The 16,493-nt window shown below is 37.6% G+C and overlaps 1 protein-coding gene across 1 annotated transcript in view; it reads right to left on the bottom strand.

Annotated features, from left to right (window-relative positions):
- The window catches only part of LOC149235739 (Tetratricopeptide repeat (TPR)-like superfamily protein), a 448,879-nt gene that overhangs the window by 59,012 nt on the left and 373,374 nt on the right, over window positions 1-16,493 (bottom strand). The window contains exon 13 of the mRNA XM_089372185.1: window positions 11,575-11,680. Within this exon, the coding sequence (XP_089228311.1) occupies window positions 11,575-11,680 (106 nt within the window). The remainder of the gene's footprint in view (window positions 1-11,574; window positions 11,681-16,493) is intronic.

Below are 16,493 nucleotides of genomic sequence, written 5' to 3'. Positions count from 1 at the left end.
ACAAGGTCTTGTAGCCTTGTGTAAGTTTTGTGGCAAAATTTGTGCCCTGTGGCAGAATGCATGAGGGTCCTGTATTATACACATAGTCCTGAAGCACTTCAAATTATAACCTTTTCGAAATATCCTTAACCTTTGTGAAAGATGCATCTGAAAATTTCAGAATATATATACCATCCGAAAATGCAGAGAGATCTAATTTTTCTTGTTCCAAAAAGACCAACATAATGGCGTATTTATAGTTGTTTGAAAGTTCGAAAGGACATGTCTATTTGCCAAGCCAACTTAATCAAAAGAGGCGACTTAAATTTAATTTTTTATTAAACAATTTTCCCTCAAATATTTTGAGGTTAATGTTGAATAAAATTATAATAAATTCCTTTCAATAATTATATCCATTTTATTTGATTGCTCAATAAGTAGGAAGGACTAGGGGATTTCTCCATAGCTGCCAAAAATTAACCGGACTTGGAGGATGGTTTGACTTGGACTCTTTGTAGCAGACTTGGTCTTGGTCTTGAGTCCTGGATATCTCATTTTGTTATGATTCTGTAACAGAAGGATTGTTGGATTTTCCCCTTGTGGGATTTTTCCCTGGCTTCGAACCTAAATCTCGGCGTCTCTTATTTCTTTGTGATCTTTGTGTTTTGTACAATTGTATAATTGCTCGAGGAAGAAGACATAATAAGTAATAAGAAGGTAGCTAAACATTCACATGTAATTATCAAGAGGAGCAATCAAGTATCAATCTCTCTTACACTTGGTTTCTCAACACTCTTTATAATCCCATTGTCATTGTTGCATTAATGTTGAGATTTTCTATGTATAATTGAATAATGATATATATGGCATAAGTGAACTTAGTTAAAGAAATCATTGAAAGTAATTATCTGAATAGAAAATCAATTTCTCTTAATAAAATCAACATGGATTCGGGTCCCAGATGTAACTACCAACTATAGACTAGTCAGAGCAGTCAGGGATGGTTGCAGGGGATCGTGTCGCAAGTAGGTTGCCACACTGGGCATGATCGAAGAAGCTACAAGATACAATGCATAGCAAGAGTCGTTAAGTAGGGGATCTGCCGCGACAGGCATGGGTCAGTAGTTGTTGGCAATGCTGGTAGTAACCAGTGGGAGGTACGAAGTACTGTACCAACAACCAACAGGATTGGCAGAAGTCAATAGCCTCAGGGTAGATATGGTCGGGATAGTCATGCAAAATTATCAAAAGCGAAAAGCTTCTAGGAGTATGGTTTTCAACTCAGATTCCATGTCAGGTAGGATTTTTGTGTCAGAGGGAGCAGCTACAATGGATGTGATGAGAAACATCAATTTGTTGTTTCTGGTCTGAAGAGTCCCGATACGTAGCCTGGTTGAGTTGTCTACTCTCATGATTCGGATGTCAATATGGAACTTCTTTGGTTTGATTTCTCCTTACTGGACATGTGCCAATTTTTATATTTTCTTCTGGCAAAGATGTTGTTCAGATGGTTATGGAACATTCACTTGGGATGTTCATTGTCTGAACTGCAACATCTACGTGTGTCGTTTCTTCAACTGACTTGTCTTCTTGAGTTGTCACATTCACGGGATGGGTATTCATTCCCTTATTTTCAACTTGAACGGTTGTGACCGGAGATTCTAATACTTCTACTTGAGTGACTTGTTCCAACTTATCTTTTAATTGTTTCTTATCCTCCTTAAGTTTCTTAGTTTGAATGAGCAGACTTTGATTATGGTTTCTCAGATGTAAAAGTTCTTTGGTTTTTGATTCATCAACATTATTTTCAGTGTTTCGAATTTTAAGTTTTTCATCTTTTAGATCTCTGATTTGTTCTAATAAATTTTTATTAAGGTTCTTTAAACGCAAAGTTTCCTCTTCTTGTTCTGATAAGTGCTCCTTGAGTTCCTTCTTTGATGCTTTAGCTTTCTTGACTTGTTTGAGTAGCTTTTATTGGTGATCTCTTAGGCACAAAATTTCTTTGTCTCTGTTGCAGATGACTTCTTCAAGCTCTTTTTGCTTCTTTGATATAGTTTTTTCGTTATCTTGAAACATCAAATCTGAGATATCCTTAAGGTTTTCTAATGAAGATTTTATTGATTTTGATTTACTTGTTATGTCTCGAAACATGACCATCTTCCCTTTATATGGAAACGTCAAAACTTGTTTCTTTATGTTTAACATGAATGTACCCAAATCCTTAAACCAAGGTTGACCGAGTATGATGGCAGTGTTTCTATCCGTCCTTACAACATGAAATTGAGATATGTAGTCATAATGACCTATTGATCACTAATTTTATACTTGTTTTGGTCAAAAATACTTTTCTTTACACTAATGCTTAGCTCTGGAATTAATAGTTGATTTGGCAAGTTGATGTTGATATAATTTTTATCATTGCTTGGGTTGATGGCGACATTAACTTCTCTTCCTTGGATATTTCCTAGCTGAAAGACCATTATAGAAAAACCTTTCTTCCTTCATCATTTTAACTTTGTATGGAATTTTTTTTTTTAATAACTTATTTTATCTCCCTTTATATATATATATATATATATATATATATATATATATATATATATATATATATATATATTTCCAATATTCTCCCTTAATGTGGATTGTTAAAAACTTGAATACCCTTTTATTAAAAAAAATACTCCTTTATATTGTTCCCTCTATATATGTATGTATTTCTTTATATTAAGACCCCTTTTCAAAATAACTTTATTATTTTAAAATAATAATAGTTTCACTTTTTTTTAATAATAAATTGGTCCCTTTTTTATATACTTAATTACTCCCTTGATAACTTTTTAATGTCACCCCACTTAATAAATATAAACATCACGTCACACAGTCATGATATTCAGAATACTTTTTAAGTAAAAAGTAATATTTACCTTTCACGTAAGAGCTTTTGTATCCATGTTTTCTCTTTAACTTTTAAAATACCATGGGCTATTACCATGGGTTGTTTCTAAAACCTCGGTTAATGTTCTCCACGTAAAATGTAAAACTTACTGCTGGTTTCTAAAACCACGGGCAATTACCATTGGTTTCTAAAATACCATGGGCAATTACCATGGGCAGTTAATGTTCTCCACGTAAAATGTAAAACTTACCACTGGTTTCTAAAACCATGGGGATTACCATTGGTTTCTAAAACCACGGACTTCTCCACGTAAAAAATTTTAAATATACTTGAAAAGATTCCCGCTTATCTTTATTATGCACTTTTATCAATAATGTAAAACCCTTTATATATATATATATATATATATATATATATATATATATTTTCACTTTTTTTTTTGTTTCTTCAGAATATATTATTTCCTTTCCTCTTTTTTTTTTTTTATATACCCTTCTTCTTTATTCTTTATTAATTTTTTTTAAATAATGGCCAAAGACATAAAAAATGGAGAATCTCCCAATATGTAGCGAAATGCTTCAATTATGACAGCAACGAAGTTGATGATATGTTGATAGCCAAAGGCCTGGTGATCAACCAACGTGGCTCTGATACCACGTTGGCTATACCAAATGAAGCGAACAAAGTTCCTTCTATAAATTAATTACTCCAAAAGACTTGGAATATAAAGATATCCATGAGGATCAAATATTATATTAAATATGTGAATAAAAATAAAAATGATCATGAATTACAATGAGAACAAGAGACTTGCTTATATACCCCGCAAGTGTCTCTTCATGAAGAGTCATGTCTTATTAGACATGCCTCTTCAACCTAATTACTACTTTACGAATAATTAATTATGATTATTATCATTTACATTATATTTATATTATTTATATATTTTATTCGTTACAGCGATACCAAATCCTGCTGATCCCTGATAATTGTCCAATCAAGGACTCAAATGTGGAGAACCAATACAAAATAACATCACATATATAAAAGTATCTCATCATCATGAGTTATATGTAGCAAAACAAATAAAACTAGCAGCTATCTATCTGAAATCACTGCCCTCTCCCCCTTTTACGGGAAAACATGATGGGTTGTTTTGCCAGGCCTGCCCCTAGTAATAGAAGGCCCTGGTCCTACCTCTGCACCTAATGTCAAATAATGAGTGCTAGGTATGGAGTTGTGCTCTCCTATATCTATAGCAAATGGTGTTGATGTTGATGCTCCCACAGTGTCCTCCTCCTCCTCCTCCTGCTCCTCCTCCTCGTGTTGCTCCTCCTCCAAGTCCTCCTCCTCTCGTTGCCCCTATTCTAATGGATCATCTGGCTCTAACCATGAAGGTGACTCCTCCAAGATGGGCTCCTCAAACTCCACCTTCCACTAAGACAATATGTTAATTTTAGGTATGTTCTATGCTTAGAGCAATTTATTTCAATTTTCACAACTAGCTCAATATCTTTTCCAGATTAGCAATCACATCAGCATTAAAGTAAATTGCAGATAGAACATAAACATAGGTCGCCTAAGTTGCACGAAACGGGGAAACGCGGAAGCGAAACGAAACGGGGAAGCGAAACGAAACGCGACCTCCCCAAATTTTGGAAACGGGGAAACGCGAATATATATAATAATATATATATATAATAATATATATATATATATATATATATTAAAAATATTTAAAAATTATTATTATATATATGTGCAATCATAAAGGATGAATGATACATTTACTTACATAAACATTTAAACATTAAGATTAAATTTACATCACATTTCCTACCTGGAAACCCTAAAAAAAATTAAAAACAAATTAAAAAAAAAAAAAAAAAAAAAAATTAAAAAACAAGTGTTTTTTTTTGGGAAACGTGGCACGTACGGCCTGGAAACGCGTTTCCGGCCGTACGGCCAAGTTTCCGTTTCGGGAAACGTGGCCGTACGGCCGGAAACGCGTTTCCAGGCCGTACGGTACGCAGAAACGCGTTTCCGTTTCGTTTCCGTACGGAAACGGACCCTGTACCTGCGTTTCCTGCAACTTAGTAGGTCGCAAAAGACAAGCCAAGACAAGAGGACACAAGATGTGGCGTTAGCCAGGGACAAACCCCAAAGTGGGGAAAACCTTGATCAATTCTTCTTATATGTTCTTCAATAGTTCAGCAGAGAGAGAGAGAGAGATAGTACATTTACCACAGAAGTCAACACTTTGAATTATCTAAATAAGAGCATAGATTATCTCTAAGATGATGATACATGAGGTAGCTGAACTCAATTGAAGACATGCTGCTTCAACTAATTCTCCCAGGTGACTTCATGACCCATCATAGTGTTGCACCTCGTCATCATGCTGCACCTCACTGTGTTGCATCATGCTGCACCCATCATCACTATGCTAGACCTCATTATCATATTGTTGCTCCTTATGCTGCAGCTTCCTATACTGCAACATCTTGTTGTACCTTATCATCTTGCTGCACTCACCAGTGCTGCCTCATCTTGTACCTCACCGTGCCCATCATGTTGCATCTCATTGTTGCACCATGATTGCTATACTACATGTCCCATGTGCTTGCAACACCATGCTTGCCATGCTGTCCCAATGTGACATTGTTGTACCATGTCATAGCTTGCTGCCCAAGTACCATGCTCCACCAAGCATCATAGCCTTGTTGCCCCATTTGTTTGTTGCACCATGCTTGCCACCATGTGCTTGTTGCACCTTGTTGTTGCATCTTCCTTCGCTGCACCATGTGACCTTGCTGTCCCATCTTCCTTTGCTGCACCATGTGACCTTGTTGTCCCATCTTTCTTTGCTGCACCATATGACCTTGTTGTCCCATGTATCTTGCTGCCAACACACCATACAAATGTTGCTACTTCTCACTTCATTACTATTGTAATTTCTGGGACTGGTTAGGGCACACAACAGTCCCTAACTGTCCTCAAATCTGGCCCAAAATTTCCCTCGTGAAATTCAGCCTATGCAAGTAAGGCTTCTCTCCACTCGTGTTGTTGTTCTGGGCACTTTACAGCCCCAAACACTTCCACGATGTCCCTGTTTTGAAGTGGTTAGGCCTGCGGCCTACCGCAGTCCTTGCTGTCACCTACAACCCCCTCCAAAACAGAGTTCCTTACCTCGTTTGTTGCCCAAAAAACTTGTCTTTGACCTGCGTTTAGCCCCGAACATACTCGACCTTCTTGCAATAGCAACCAGCGCTCAAAACAGATCCTAGAAGGCTCCATGCTACCTTCTTTTCCTCGTTGTAGGTGTCATGACCCCTTTAGGACAACACTGTGGCCTTTCCTCCATAACTACGTTAGGAGTTAGGGCATCTCCTCTAGGTCATGCATAGATCATCTAGGACTGCGTTTTAGCTTCAAGCTTGTGTAAAAATGAAACCATACCTGATTTACATCTCGTGATTGCCTTTTATCTGCTAAATTCTGTTAGATGAGCCTTGGTTGTTTCATTCCATCGCCACCATCTTTTTGGCCGATCATATGCTTTCACTTGGTTGTTTATCCTTTCCTGAGGAACCGCAGCGATGAGTGGTTTTATTAGACAGCCTCTTGACCATTACATGTTTTGAGTAGTTCCACCATTGCCGGAACCAGTTGCTACCCTTTATACCACTCGTTCCTCCAGGACGAGTCTCCTTTTAAGCTCTTTTCTGACTCATAAAAAATGAAAAGATTGCCGAGTATTTTTCCCTTTTTGACTCGTTAAAGAGAATAAAAATGGAGGTCTGCTTTCAGCTCTTTTCCGACCGTTTAAAGATGAAAAGATCGCCGAGTTATCCCTCTTGACTCGTTAAACGTAAATAAGAGGCGGTCGTCTTTAAACTCTTTTCCGACTGTGTAAAAACGAAAAGATCGTCGGACCTTTGTCGTTTCAGGTTCGTTAACGGTTTCGAAACGACGTGGTTTCGATCGCTTTTTTACTTTTTCAGGTCGAAATCACTACTTATGAAAAGTACTCCTCGATCGTAATGGTCGGGCGGTTCTTTCGAGCATTGTTTTATACTTTTTCGGGCTCGAAAGACACAACTTTACGAAAAAGGACACCTTTGGAGTTTTCTTTTCCGTAGTCTTTTCAAACTCTCTAAACATGAAAAGACGCCGAGTTTTTCCTTTGTCAGACTCATTAAAACTTAATGACATTGGAGTCCGTCAAGATGACGTTACAAGCATATGCTATCCCCATCAAGCTTGTAAATAAAAATAATTGGGGTACTCACCAGAAATGGTAGGGGAAAATGGAACCATAATTATTGTCGTGTCGGCAGTATGTCGCTCTTGAACATGGCACTTGTCTGCTTTCGTGTCTGGGTGGGGATATCTCATCTCATTTTTCACTTGCCTCCGTGGATTTGGGTAATCTTGTTTGACCTCTCATCTGCTCATTGCCTCGTCACCATGACCTCTAATCCATTGATGTCAAACACTGCCAATTCCACTGTCGTGCCGCCGATATGTTCAAGAGAAGTTGACCTCTGCAGAGTAGCAACCTCTTTTTGATAGCTCACACAATTTTGATCCACCATAATATTTTTTCTCTGTCTCGTGTCGATGATGTGGGAAACACTATGGCCCACCTTCGATCAAGGTCACTTCCTGTCGACTTCAACTCATTATCCAGGAAGCTGATCTAGAGACTCCCTTCCGATGCCTTGGAGCCTGCATGCCTCAATGGCAGGTTCTTCGTGTTCGACGTGAGGTTTTCATCATTGGCCTCCGATCGAATGATTCTACGGGTGTTCGACGCCAGCTCACTAATTCGCACGCCGTAGATTGTACCTATAGTACCTTGAGGGCCATTGTCATTATTGGTGGTACCTCTCGTGTCTGTTAACAGTTTTCATTATTGACTGGTAATCAGACGATGTTCATGCATGTTCGACTTCAGCTCATGTATTCGCATGCTTGAACTTGTACTTTTGTTCGGGTCGAGATGGAGCGCAAGACCCTGGATTTTGTCTGTTGGAATCCAGGCTGTGATTTTGTGGATTCTTGTTACATGACTCATTCACTGGATGGTTGCGACCATACCTGAGTCTATTCATCGATCCTAACCGGATGGCTGCGCCCATACCATGGATCTAGAATCCTAGATTATTATGTACTCTGTTATGGATGGATGCGACCATACCACATATATCATGTACTTGAGCTATCAGTTGTATCTCTCTATGCAGATTCTCTGGCGGCAGTTGCATGTGTTCTTGTAAAGCATTTCACCCCTCTCTCTCTCTCGGGCCTCATGCTTTAGGGGGCATCTGTTACACAGTAATTTGTCACCATTGGTCACCGTCCCTGTTACCCCTTTCCCGCACTTTGGAGGACTCATTTCGGGACCTGTGAGCAGTGACATAACTTAAAAACACTTGCATTATGTTCCCCTAAGTATGGACTTCATGTGCCTTGAAGACATCTCCTGCAAAATATCCCTGAAAAGTGCCCTTTTTCCATTAGCGCGGGTCCACAATGTACTACCCGCGCCAATGAAGGAAATCCTCAAAAGAGGGCGCGCCAGTTGGCACTCTGTCTTAGAGTTACACCTGCGCCAACCGAGTTTGGAAAATATTTTTAACAAACGCGCGCCCGGATGTTTTTTCCCTTCAAATCATGAAGTTTTTGAGGATAATGCTAATCTCTTGGATGTCGAGATTCATCATCTATCCCTTACATCTATCCACAATGGCTTTTTGGGGATAATGCCAATCCATAATGGGTGTCTTGATTCATTGTATCTTCTTCCCCTCCTCCATCTATAAAAGCCTGTCCTCATGCATTTGACAAGCTAGTGATAGTGCTAGTTTTTGAGTGATAGTAAGAGTTTTGGAGCATAGGGAGATTATACTGTCAGAAGTCTGAGCTTTGCATTCATAATCAAAGAGAGAGAAAGGCTTGTTGCAAGACATATGTAGCTGTTCGCCCAGCCAGAGGAGGGATTCAACATCAGAACCTTGGTTGTACTTTTCTCTGTTGATTACCATTAATAAACAACTATCATTATGGTTCCGATCTTATTGTTCATTATGATAATGTTTGATCTATATCTTTTCTGACTGATATATGGTTGTATTTAGTAGATTTTATGCTTGTATCCGCTTCGTTCTTTGCATGTGTAGGTATCCATTTGCGGAGATCGTGAGGATCGTGACCTGCTGGAGCAAGGGAATGGGAGTATCAACTCTTCCACGACACTAGCGTTGGACTTCAGGTTGGTTCTCATAATCTACTTTCAATTTGCAACCAGGAACTTGCATGGTAGCGTTGATTGATTGTTGCTAGACCCATTTTGGGCTAGTGGGATCGCCTCTGTCCGCAGAGGGGATTTACCTCTCCAACACTACCTAATGATTTTTAACAATTTATTGTTATTCCATTGATATCATGGAGCAATTATACACAAAAAATCTCGACAGTAATGCAATGAAAACAGTAAGATCATAAAGAGACAGCCATGAACAATAGAGACAACAATTTTTCCCTAGGAAACCCAAACTTGGCAAAAAAAACCAGCAACTCTTCTTCTAGGAGAAATTTTCTTCAGCAAGGTTTACAAATCCAAATTTGTCTAGATATATGTGCCAAAATCCAAGTTTAAACACCAGTCAAACCTAGTCCAACTACCCGCCAGTCAACATTGGTCAAACCACCCAAATAGTCAATTCCGATCAAATTTTGGCATGGTCAACTCATCTCCTGCAGTCAACTTTAGACCTGCGGTCAAACCTGTTGTCAAATGGTCTTCTGCGATCAAACTCACCATGTTTCTGCAGTCAAAGTCAGCCTCTTCGGTGGTCAAACTCGGCCAGCTAATTCAATCAAATAGAAGGTCGAACTCGGTCAAATAATAGCCCCGTTGACTTGGTCAAAGCTGGGACAAGTAGTAAAGAAACCAGCTTGGTCAGATCAGTCAATTCTTCCTTCTTTTTTCACACATGCGAGTACTCTAAGAGAGATAAGATGTTGTGTTGTGTAACTGTGTTGATGATCAAAGTGGAGTAGCACATCATGTATTTATATAGGTCAAAAGGGTGAATTTTGACCAAGGGACACACCCTTTCATGTGGGGGTCAACTTGACCATTTGGAGCCTACATGAAGCCCCAAAATTAAAAAAAATTAAAAATAAAAAATATTTTAGTTTCTATAACTCTTTTATGCTGACTTGGGAGACCCCTTGGCATGCGGGAATATCTCCTGATACTACACAAAATCAACATTTTTTAGCATTTTCTAGGAGTAATGCTTGCAGTCCCACATTTTATTCATACTAATTGTATTCTTCTTCAGTCCCATTGACCTACTTTTGTGGTCATTTGTTGGATATTAATAAAATTATTTTTATCTTATGTTATCTAATACTCAACTTGGCTTTTCAAACAAGTGATCACTTCCTTCATTGCCTATAGCTCCTTTTCCATTTTCAAGCCTTGTTATTCATTTTCTTGGGTTGTTGCCAAAAATCAGGAAGCAGTCACCATAGAATTGATGCTTTTTACATCGATCATCATGCTCTAAGTGGTCTCAATTACAATTTGATCAATACAAGTTACTTCTCCTTTTATGTGAAGATAAGACAAGTTACTTCTTCTTCTTATCAAATTTGAATAGCTCTAAACAAGTTACTTCATCATTATCTTCAGAATGATGTATTCTTTCAAGTTGTTGTTAGAAGCTAGGATTGTATTGATCCAAGATGAAGCATTCTTCTATTACCCATTCTCTCATGATACCATAGTTTCAAATGTTTACTTAACGTTGGGACTTGGTTCATGTTGATCCTTGGCTTATGAAGTGGATGTTTTTAGGACAACTAATTGTTTCTTTCTTGACTCCGAAATCTCAACTAGTATGTCTCCATGGTGGTCAATTTTATCTTTGTCCTAGACTTGGTGATTCAAGTTTTTTGGATGGCAAATTCACTTCAATTGAATGGGAGGTTGAAGCTTTACTCTCATTAGTATCCATAGCCTCATATGTATCTTCTAGCAGTGTTTGAGGCCACTTTCACTAGCTACCCAGTTTCAGATAGCTTCATTTTCTCCATGGCCTACTCATGACTTAGAAATCTCCTGTTTTATTCTTCTTCAAGAGACTCTTCATGAGAGTGAAGAAATCCTATAACAAATGATGCTATGTGTTCTTTAAGATTTTGCACACCCATAATGAATTCACAATAAAGTCAGGGAAAATTTAAATTCAAGTTCCACAGGTGACTTATGACCCTATGGATGATAATAAGCCCATCATGTATTATCTTGCTAGAATTTCTTTGTGAGAACCTGTTTCCATGCCATGCAATCAACCAACAAGACTGAGGGGAGCTTCTAATTTTGTCTCTCACTTCTTAAACATTTTTGTCCTTTTCCCACCTCTTCATTATTTACCCTTGCATTTCATATCAGTTCCACCCATTTTTGTTGAGTGATTTTGTCTTAGATTTATCTACATTAAGGCCTTATGCTCAGGAAATAGTTAATAACTTTTTATGTTACAAAATATTGAAAAATTTTGATGAGATGAAATTTGTTTCCATTAAAACATTCATGCAGAAGATAAAAAATGCATACCACAGTTACGAGAGATGGAACTTGTTTTCATTAAAACATTCATGCAGGAGAAAAAAATGCATACCATAGTTAGAAGAGCCACAAGCCCCTTTTCTTCTTCCTTGCCTGGAATGCTATGAACCAGCCCATCATCAGCTTTTACATCGAACTGCATTTCTACTCCTGAAATCCTGGAAAAGGGAACACCAACTGTATTTATTTCACTCACATGCATTAACGTGAATTCAAGGAGCCTAAAATAACTATGGATTAATTTAAACACCCAGGGGCACACATTGACATAACTGTCTCAAAGGGGGCACATAAAAGCGATATATTATAGCTATAAAAGTTATTACCAACAACAGATAGGTTCATCATAATCACAACTAAAGCCAATTGGTAAATCATAACAAATGTGACCTCAATTATAATAATCCACAGCATCCACAGCACTTTTTTTGAATAGTTTCATTTGTGACCATTTTCATCTTCTCTCTGACAATTCCAAACCCCTAAATAACTTTCGAGAGTCCCTGTCAAAATTAGGCATGTCTAGTAGAAAAAGACATGGCATATTCTTCTGAAACTGGAATTTACAGATCTAAAACCAATGTGGAAAAAGTCGAAGTTGGGATTAAATCGGGAAGAGTCCAGAAATTGAAAAAGACGTTAAAGTCGGGAGGTTTTTGAATTCGTCGGCAAAATTAAAAAAATACAAAAATATTCTTTCTTTTTTTTAATTTAAAAAGTCGTTATGGAAACTACCTCGCGGTTTTTTGGAAAATCTCCCGATTTTATCCCGATTTTTTCGATAAAATCCCGGTTTTTCAAAAAAAAAAAAAGGAAAGTCGTTAAAGAAACTACCTCACTCACAATTTTTTGGAAAAGCTCCCAATTTTATCCCAAATTTTTGGATAAAATCCCGATTTTCTCGTTTTCCAAACAATCGCCAAAAAATCAGCCGATAAAATCGGCTAGCTCATAAAATCAGACTTTGCCGATTTTATCGCAACTAAAACAGACTGCTGATGCGAATCAACATTTCTAGCAAATAAATTTCCAAGCCCTCAAGTGTTTGAGTAAATGATAGTTCTAGTTTCCCATAACTCTCAATATCTAATCACTAAGAATGATAATAATAGCATGATGATCACTGTAAATCATCAATTGTCCATAAAGTAGTTAACATCTGAAGCGAATAGTTAGCGTTCAGATTGGAACAAATAGTTGGATAAAGGTAAATATGTACAGAAAACATATTACTTTACAACGGAATGAGATATATATGCACAATGGTGGTTTCATATTACTGAAGTTAAATAGACTTCTCTTTCACCTGTTCCATTTGTTATGACTTTATGTCTGTGTGTGTCAGAAATAAGAAAGTAAGCATGCAATGTGGCATACTCTAAATCTAAGAAAAGTTAGAAGACAATCTTACAGTGGAGAGAGAAAATGACAAGATAAACATATCTGACAACAAACCTCCTAATTGGCAAAATCCTACAAACGACCAGTGCCACTTGAGGTTCAGTGCCATATCAATACAACAGAAGTCCACACATGGTCTTGACTCTTCACTCACTGAGGAGACATAAATGTAACATATTTATCATCACTTGATTTTTATTTGATAAAGTGAAAAGTAAAAGAAGGGGACATACTTTGTGCATAACCCATAGGATCTATCATGTCTCAGATGGCTTACCAGAAATAGGCATCAATCCCACTGGGAATTTATATCTCTCAAACATCACCTTTAGAATAGGTATGCACATCCACCCAAAGTTACAAGCTTGGAATGAAAATGAGAAAAAGTTTATCAATAAAAAGTATGGGTGTGTGGCTTAAATAATAAGAGAAAGGTAAGAATCAAAATCAAACACAACATTGTTGCAAAATAGAGGAATTATAGTGAAGTTCTTATTCAACATCTACTCTATTCAAAATACATAAATCTGAACAACAAAGTGTTAATGATGATAACTCATACAAGTGCTTCTGCATAGGCTAGGTGTCAAGCATGCAGAAGATGTCCAAAAACCTCTTTAGGTACTTGTTCATGTTGAGTAAGTGACTTTTATGATATCTTTCATGAGCCTAACTTAGGAAAAAAGCATTGATTAAATTTATTAATTAATGTTGGCTATTAGGTTAAGGATTTCTAATGAAAAGTAAATTAATTTACTTTAGTGAGTTAGATCTAATCTCTACCATTGATCTAAATGGGTTAGGATTTACTCCTAGGATGCATCACTTTAGAGATTAAGGGATTGGGCTCTAGCTCAATGAGAAATTATAAAAGGAAAAGGGAGAGGTGGAAGACACATTAATTTCATTAAGGGAGAGATTTTCTCAGGAGTGAGAGACTCAAGGCTATAGAGAAAAGAAAAGTGTGATGTTCCTTTTTCTGGTGTTCCTTATGGCATGGTTAGGATGGACTTTCAAAGTTGGGGGCAAACAGGTCACATGTGCAGGTTGGCGTCATCAGTGGGCCCAGGGACTTTTGGAGGAATTTTTATGAGGTCCAATGGCATTCACTTGGTATATTCTATCATCTGCACTGTTTGCTTTTCATTTTGTTGCATTCCGACAAATTTCGAAAAACAAGGTTATTAATGGTCTTGACCAGTGTTGCAGGAAACGTCCCCCCCAGATCAAAACCCCAATCCGTGATCCGTATGGATGCGTGGGGGAAGCGTCGTCCAAAACGTGTTTCAAAAAAACTGAAACGTGTTTCGAGCTGATAAACATGCTTCCTGGAAATTTCAGGAAGCGTGTGCCCGAAACGCGTTTCAGACGGCGCTTCGGCCGTACGAAGCATCAAGCTTCGTACAAAGCGTACGGATCACAAGCTTCCTCCATGTTTTTTTTTGTATGAATTTTTTGAGCGATTCTAGGATGATGATGATGGTGTTGAGATGCCACTCCCATCTGGTCCCTTGGTTTCTAGGTTCCATGGTTCAACACCAACAGCAGGGGGTTCGTCTTCATCAGTTTCAGTGCCACAACTTCCACAGGCACCATCTTCTTCATTGCCACCACGTGCAGGCCTGCCGCCACGTTCTCTTCATGGTGGAAGGAGGAGAGATTAGTAGATATATTCACAATTTACTAATGTTGTCATAGATTAATCATTAGACTTGTAGACTTGTGAATTTGAACCTTTTTGGCTTGGCAGTGACCAAGTGACCTATTTTGTAAACATTATTATTTGAATTTTGGACATGACAAATGTTGACAGTTGCTCACTTGCTAGATAAATCATAATATGCTCTATGTTTTATGTTTTATAATATGCTTAAATGTTTTATGTTTTATAATATGCTTAAAAATTTGATGTATGTTTGTAATTTCTAGAATATAGATGGGTGATGCTCGAATAATTAATCATTGATGTACATACTACATAATAGTAACTACAATGGAATCATGGATGCCATATCTATCTTGATTTATGCAAAAATATGCATGTTTTCATGTCTTCTACAACTAATTTGGTATTTGGGATGTTTGTTTTGAATATAAATGCAAAAAAAATATAAAATATATATATATAGCAGACGCTTCGCTTCCTAGATTTTTGGAAAATGACGCTTCCGCGTCCCCGCTTCCAAAAAACGTCCCCGTTTCGTCCCCGCTTCATGCAACATTGGGCTTGACTCAATTAATTACACTTAAGGTGGCATTTTGGGGGGAATACTTGACAGAACACCTTGGTGTAATAGCTTGTTGGAACCAGAACGAGAAGATCTACAGGATGGGATGGTTAGAAGGGATTTTCAACGGCCTGAGGAGGCATGGTGGCCAATTTACCATTTCCCCACATTAAAAAGATATTTTAATTGAGGTAAATGTGCTCCATGATTAAAATAACAATAAAATAGGAGCTTCTAGAGGGGTCCATCAGATCTATAAAATAGGAGGAGACCATTAGAGGACATCTTGGATTTTTGTTTTCTTCTTGTGGAGAGGTTTTAGGACTCGGTTCTCTACTTCATTTGTAGCCCCAGGACGGAAACCCTCTGGTGATTCAATGAGATTGGGCAAGTACCCATCTCCCCTTGGTGAATTCATCTAGAATTCACAAGAGAGCTTAGCAGTGCAGTTCATGTCAGTTTGGTGAGGGCCCATGCAGCATTAGAGCAGATTATCTTGAAGGCCAGCGTCTCATCTCAACTATTTTAGTTGTATATGCATGTAACCCTAGATTATCTATTATAACAAAAGTTGAGATTATTTTCTACTTGTCATGGTCTTGTCTTCTGTTTATGAATGGAAATTTTATCTAAAGTATTTCTGAGTTAAAATTTCAAGAAAACCCCTAATTTTTGCGTTTGGAATATTACAGTGGTATCAAAGTTAGGTTTTCGTTCCAACCTGAGGGTTTGATTGTCAAAATTTCCAAATTAGATTATTGTAGGGAAAATTTTCTAAAGCAAGGTGTTGAAGGATTTATATTTGCTGAAGCATTTTGAAAATTCCTTGGAGCCATAATTGTCTGCTAATTGCCAAGTTCAAATTTGTATTGCACAAAATTCTTTCCCAATGATTAGGCTGAGTTCCCTTTAGCACAAGGATAGAGATTCATTTTTTTTAAGGAAGGTTGTGTGCATATCAATTTCCCTTTTATTTGCCAGGCCAAACTGCACTATCTTTGAAGAGGTCGAATTATTGGGGAGAAATCATGGAGGTTTGGAAGAGCCAAACTGTACCTAATTCCTAAGGCAATCTTCATGGAAGCTGGCAAAGAGACAAGAGTCGTGGATGGATTGTGATCTGGTATTTTGGCATGATCTGAGATACAATGTGTGATCCAGGTAACCAGAGTGATGCTTAAAGACAAAGAAGTCTCGTAGAAACCAATTCGGTATTAGAATATTCCTATTTAGTATTTAATGCTCATTCTTTTAGCTGTTGCTATTTTTATTCTTTTAGCAGTTTCTTAGATGAAACTGATTGTTTCCATATTCTACATAGAAACTTGATGTTTCTATTATT

This window comes from Pinus tabuliformis, chromosome 8, assembly GCF_031772625.1.
Source record: "Pinus tabuliformis cultivar Carrire ecotype Pingquan chromosome 8, CPIR1, whole genome shotgun sequence".
Lineage (NCBI taxonomy): Eukaryota > Viridiplantae > Streptophyta > Pinopsida > Pinales > Pinaceae > Pinus > Pinus tabuliformis.
This window is presented reverse-complemented; position numbering and strand designations above follow the sequence as displayed.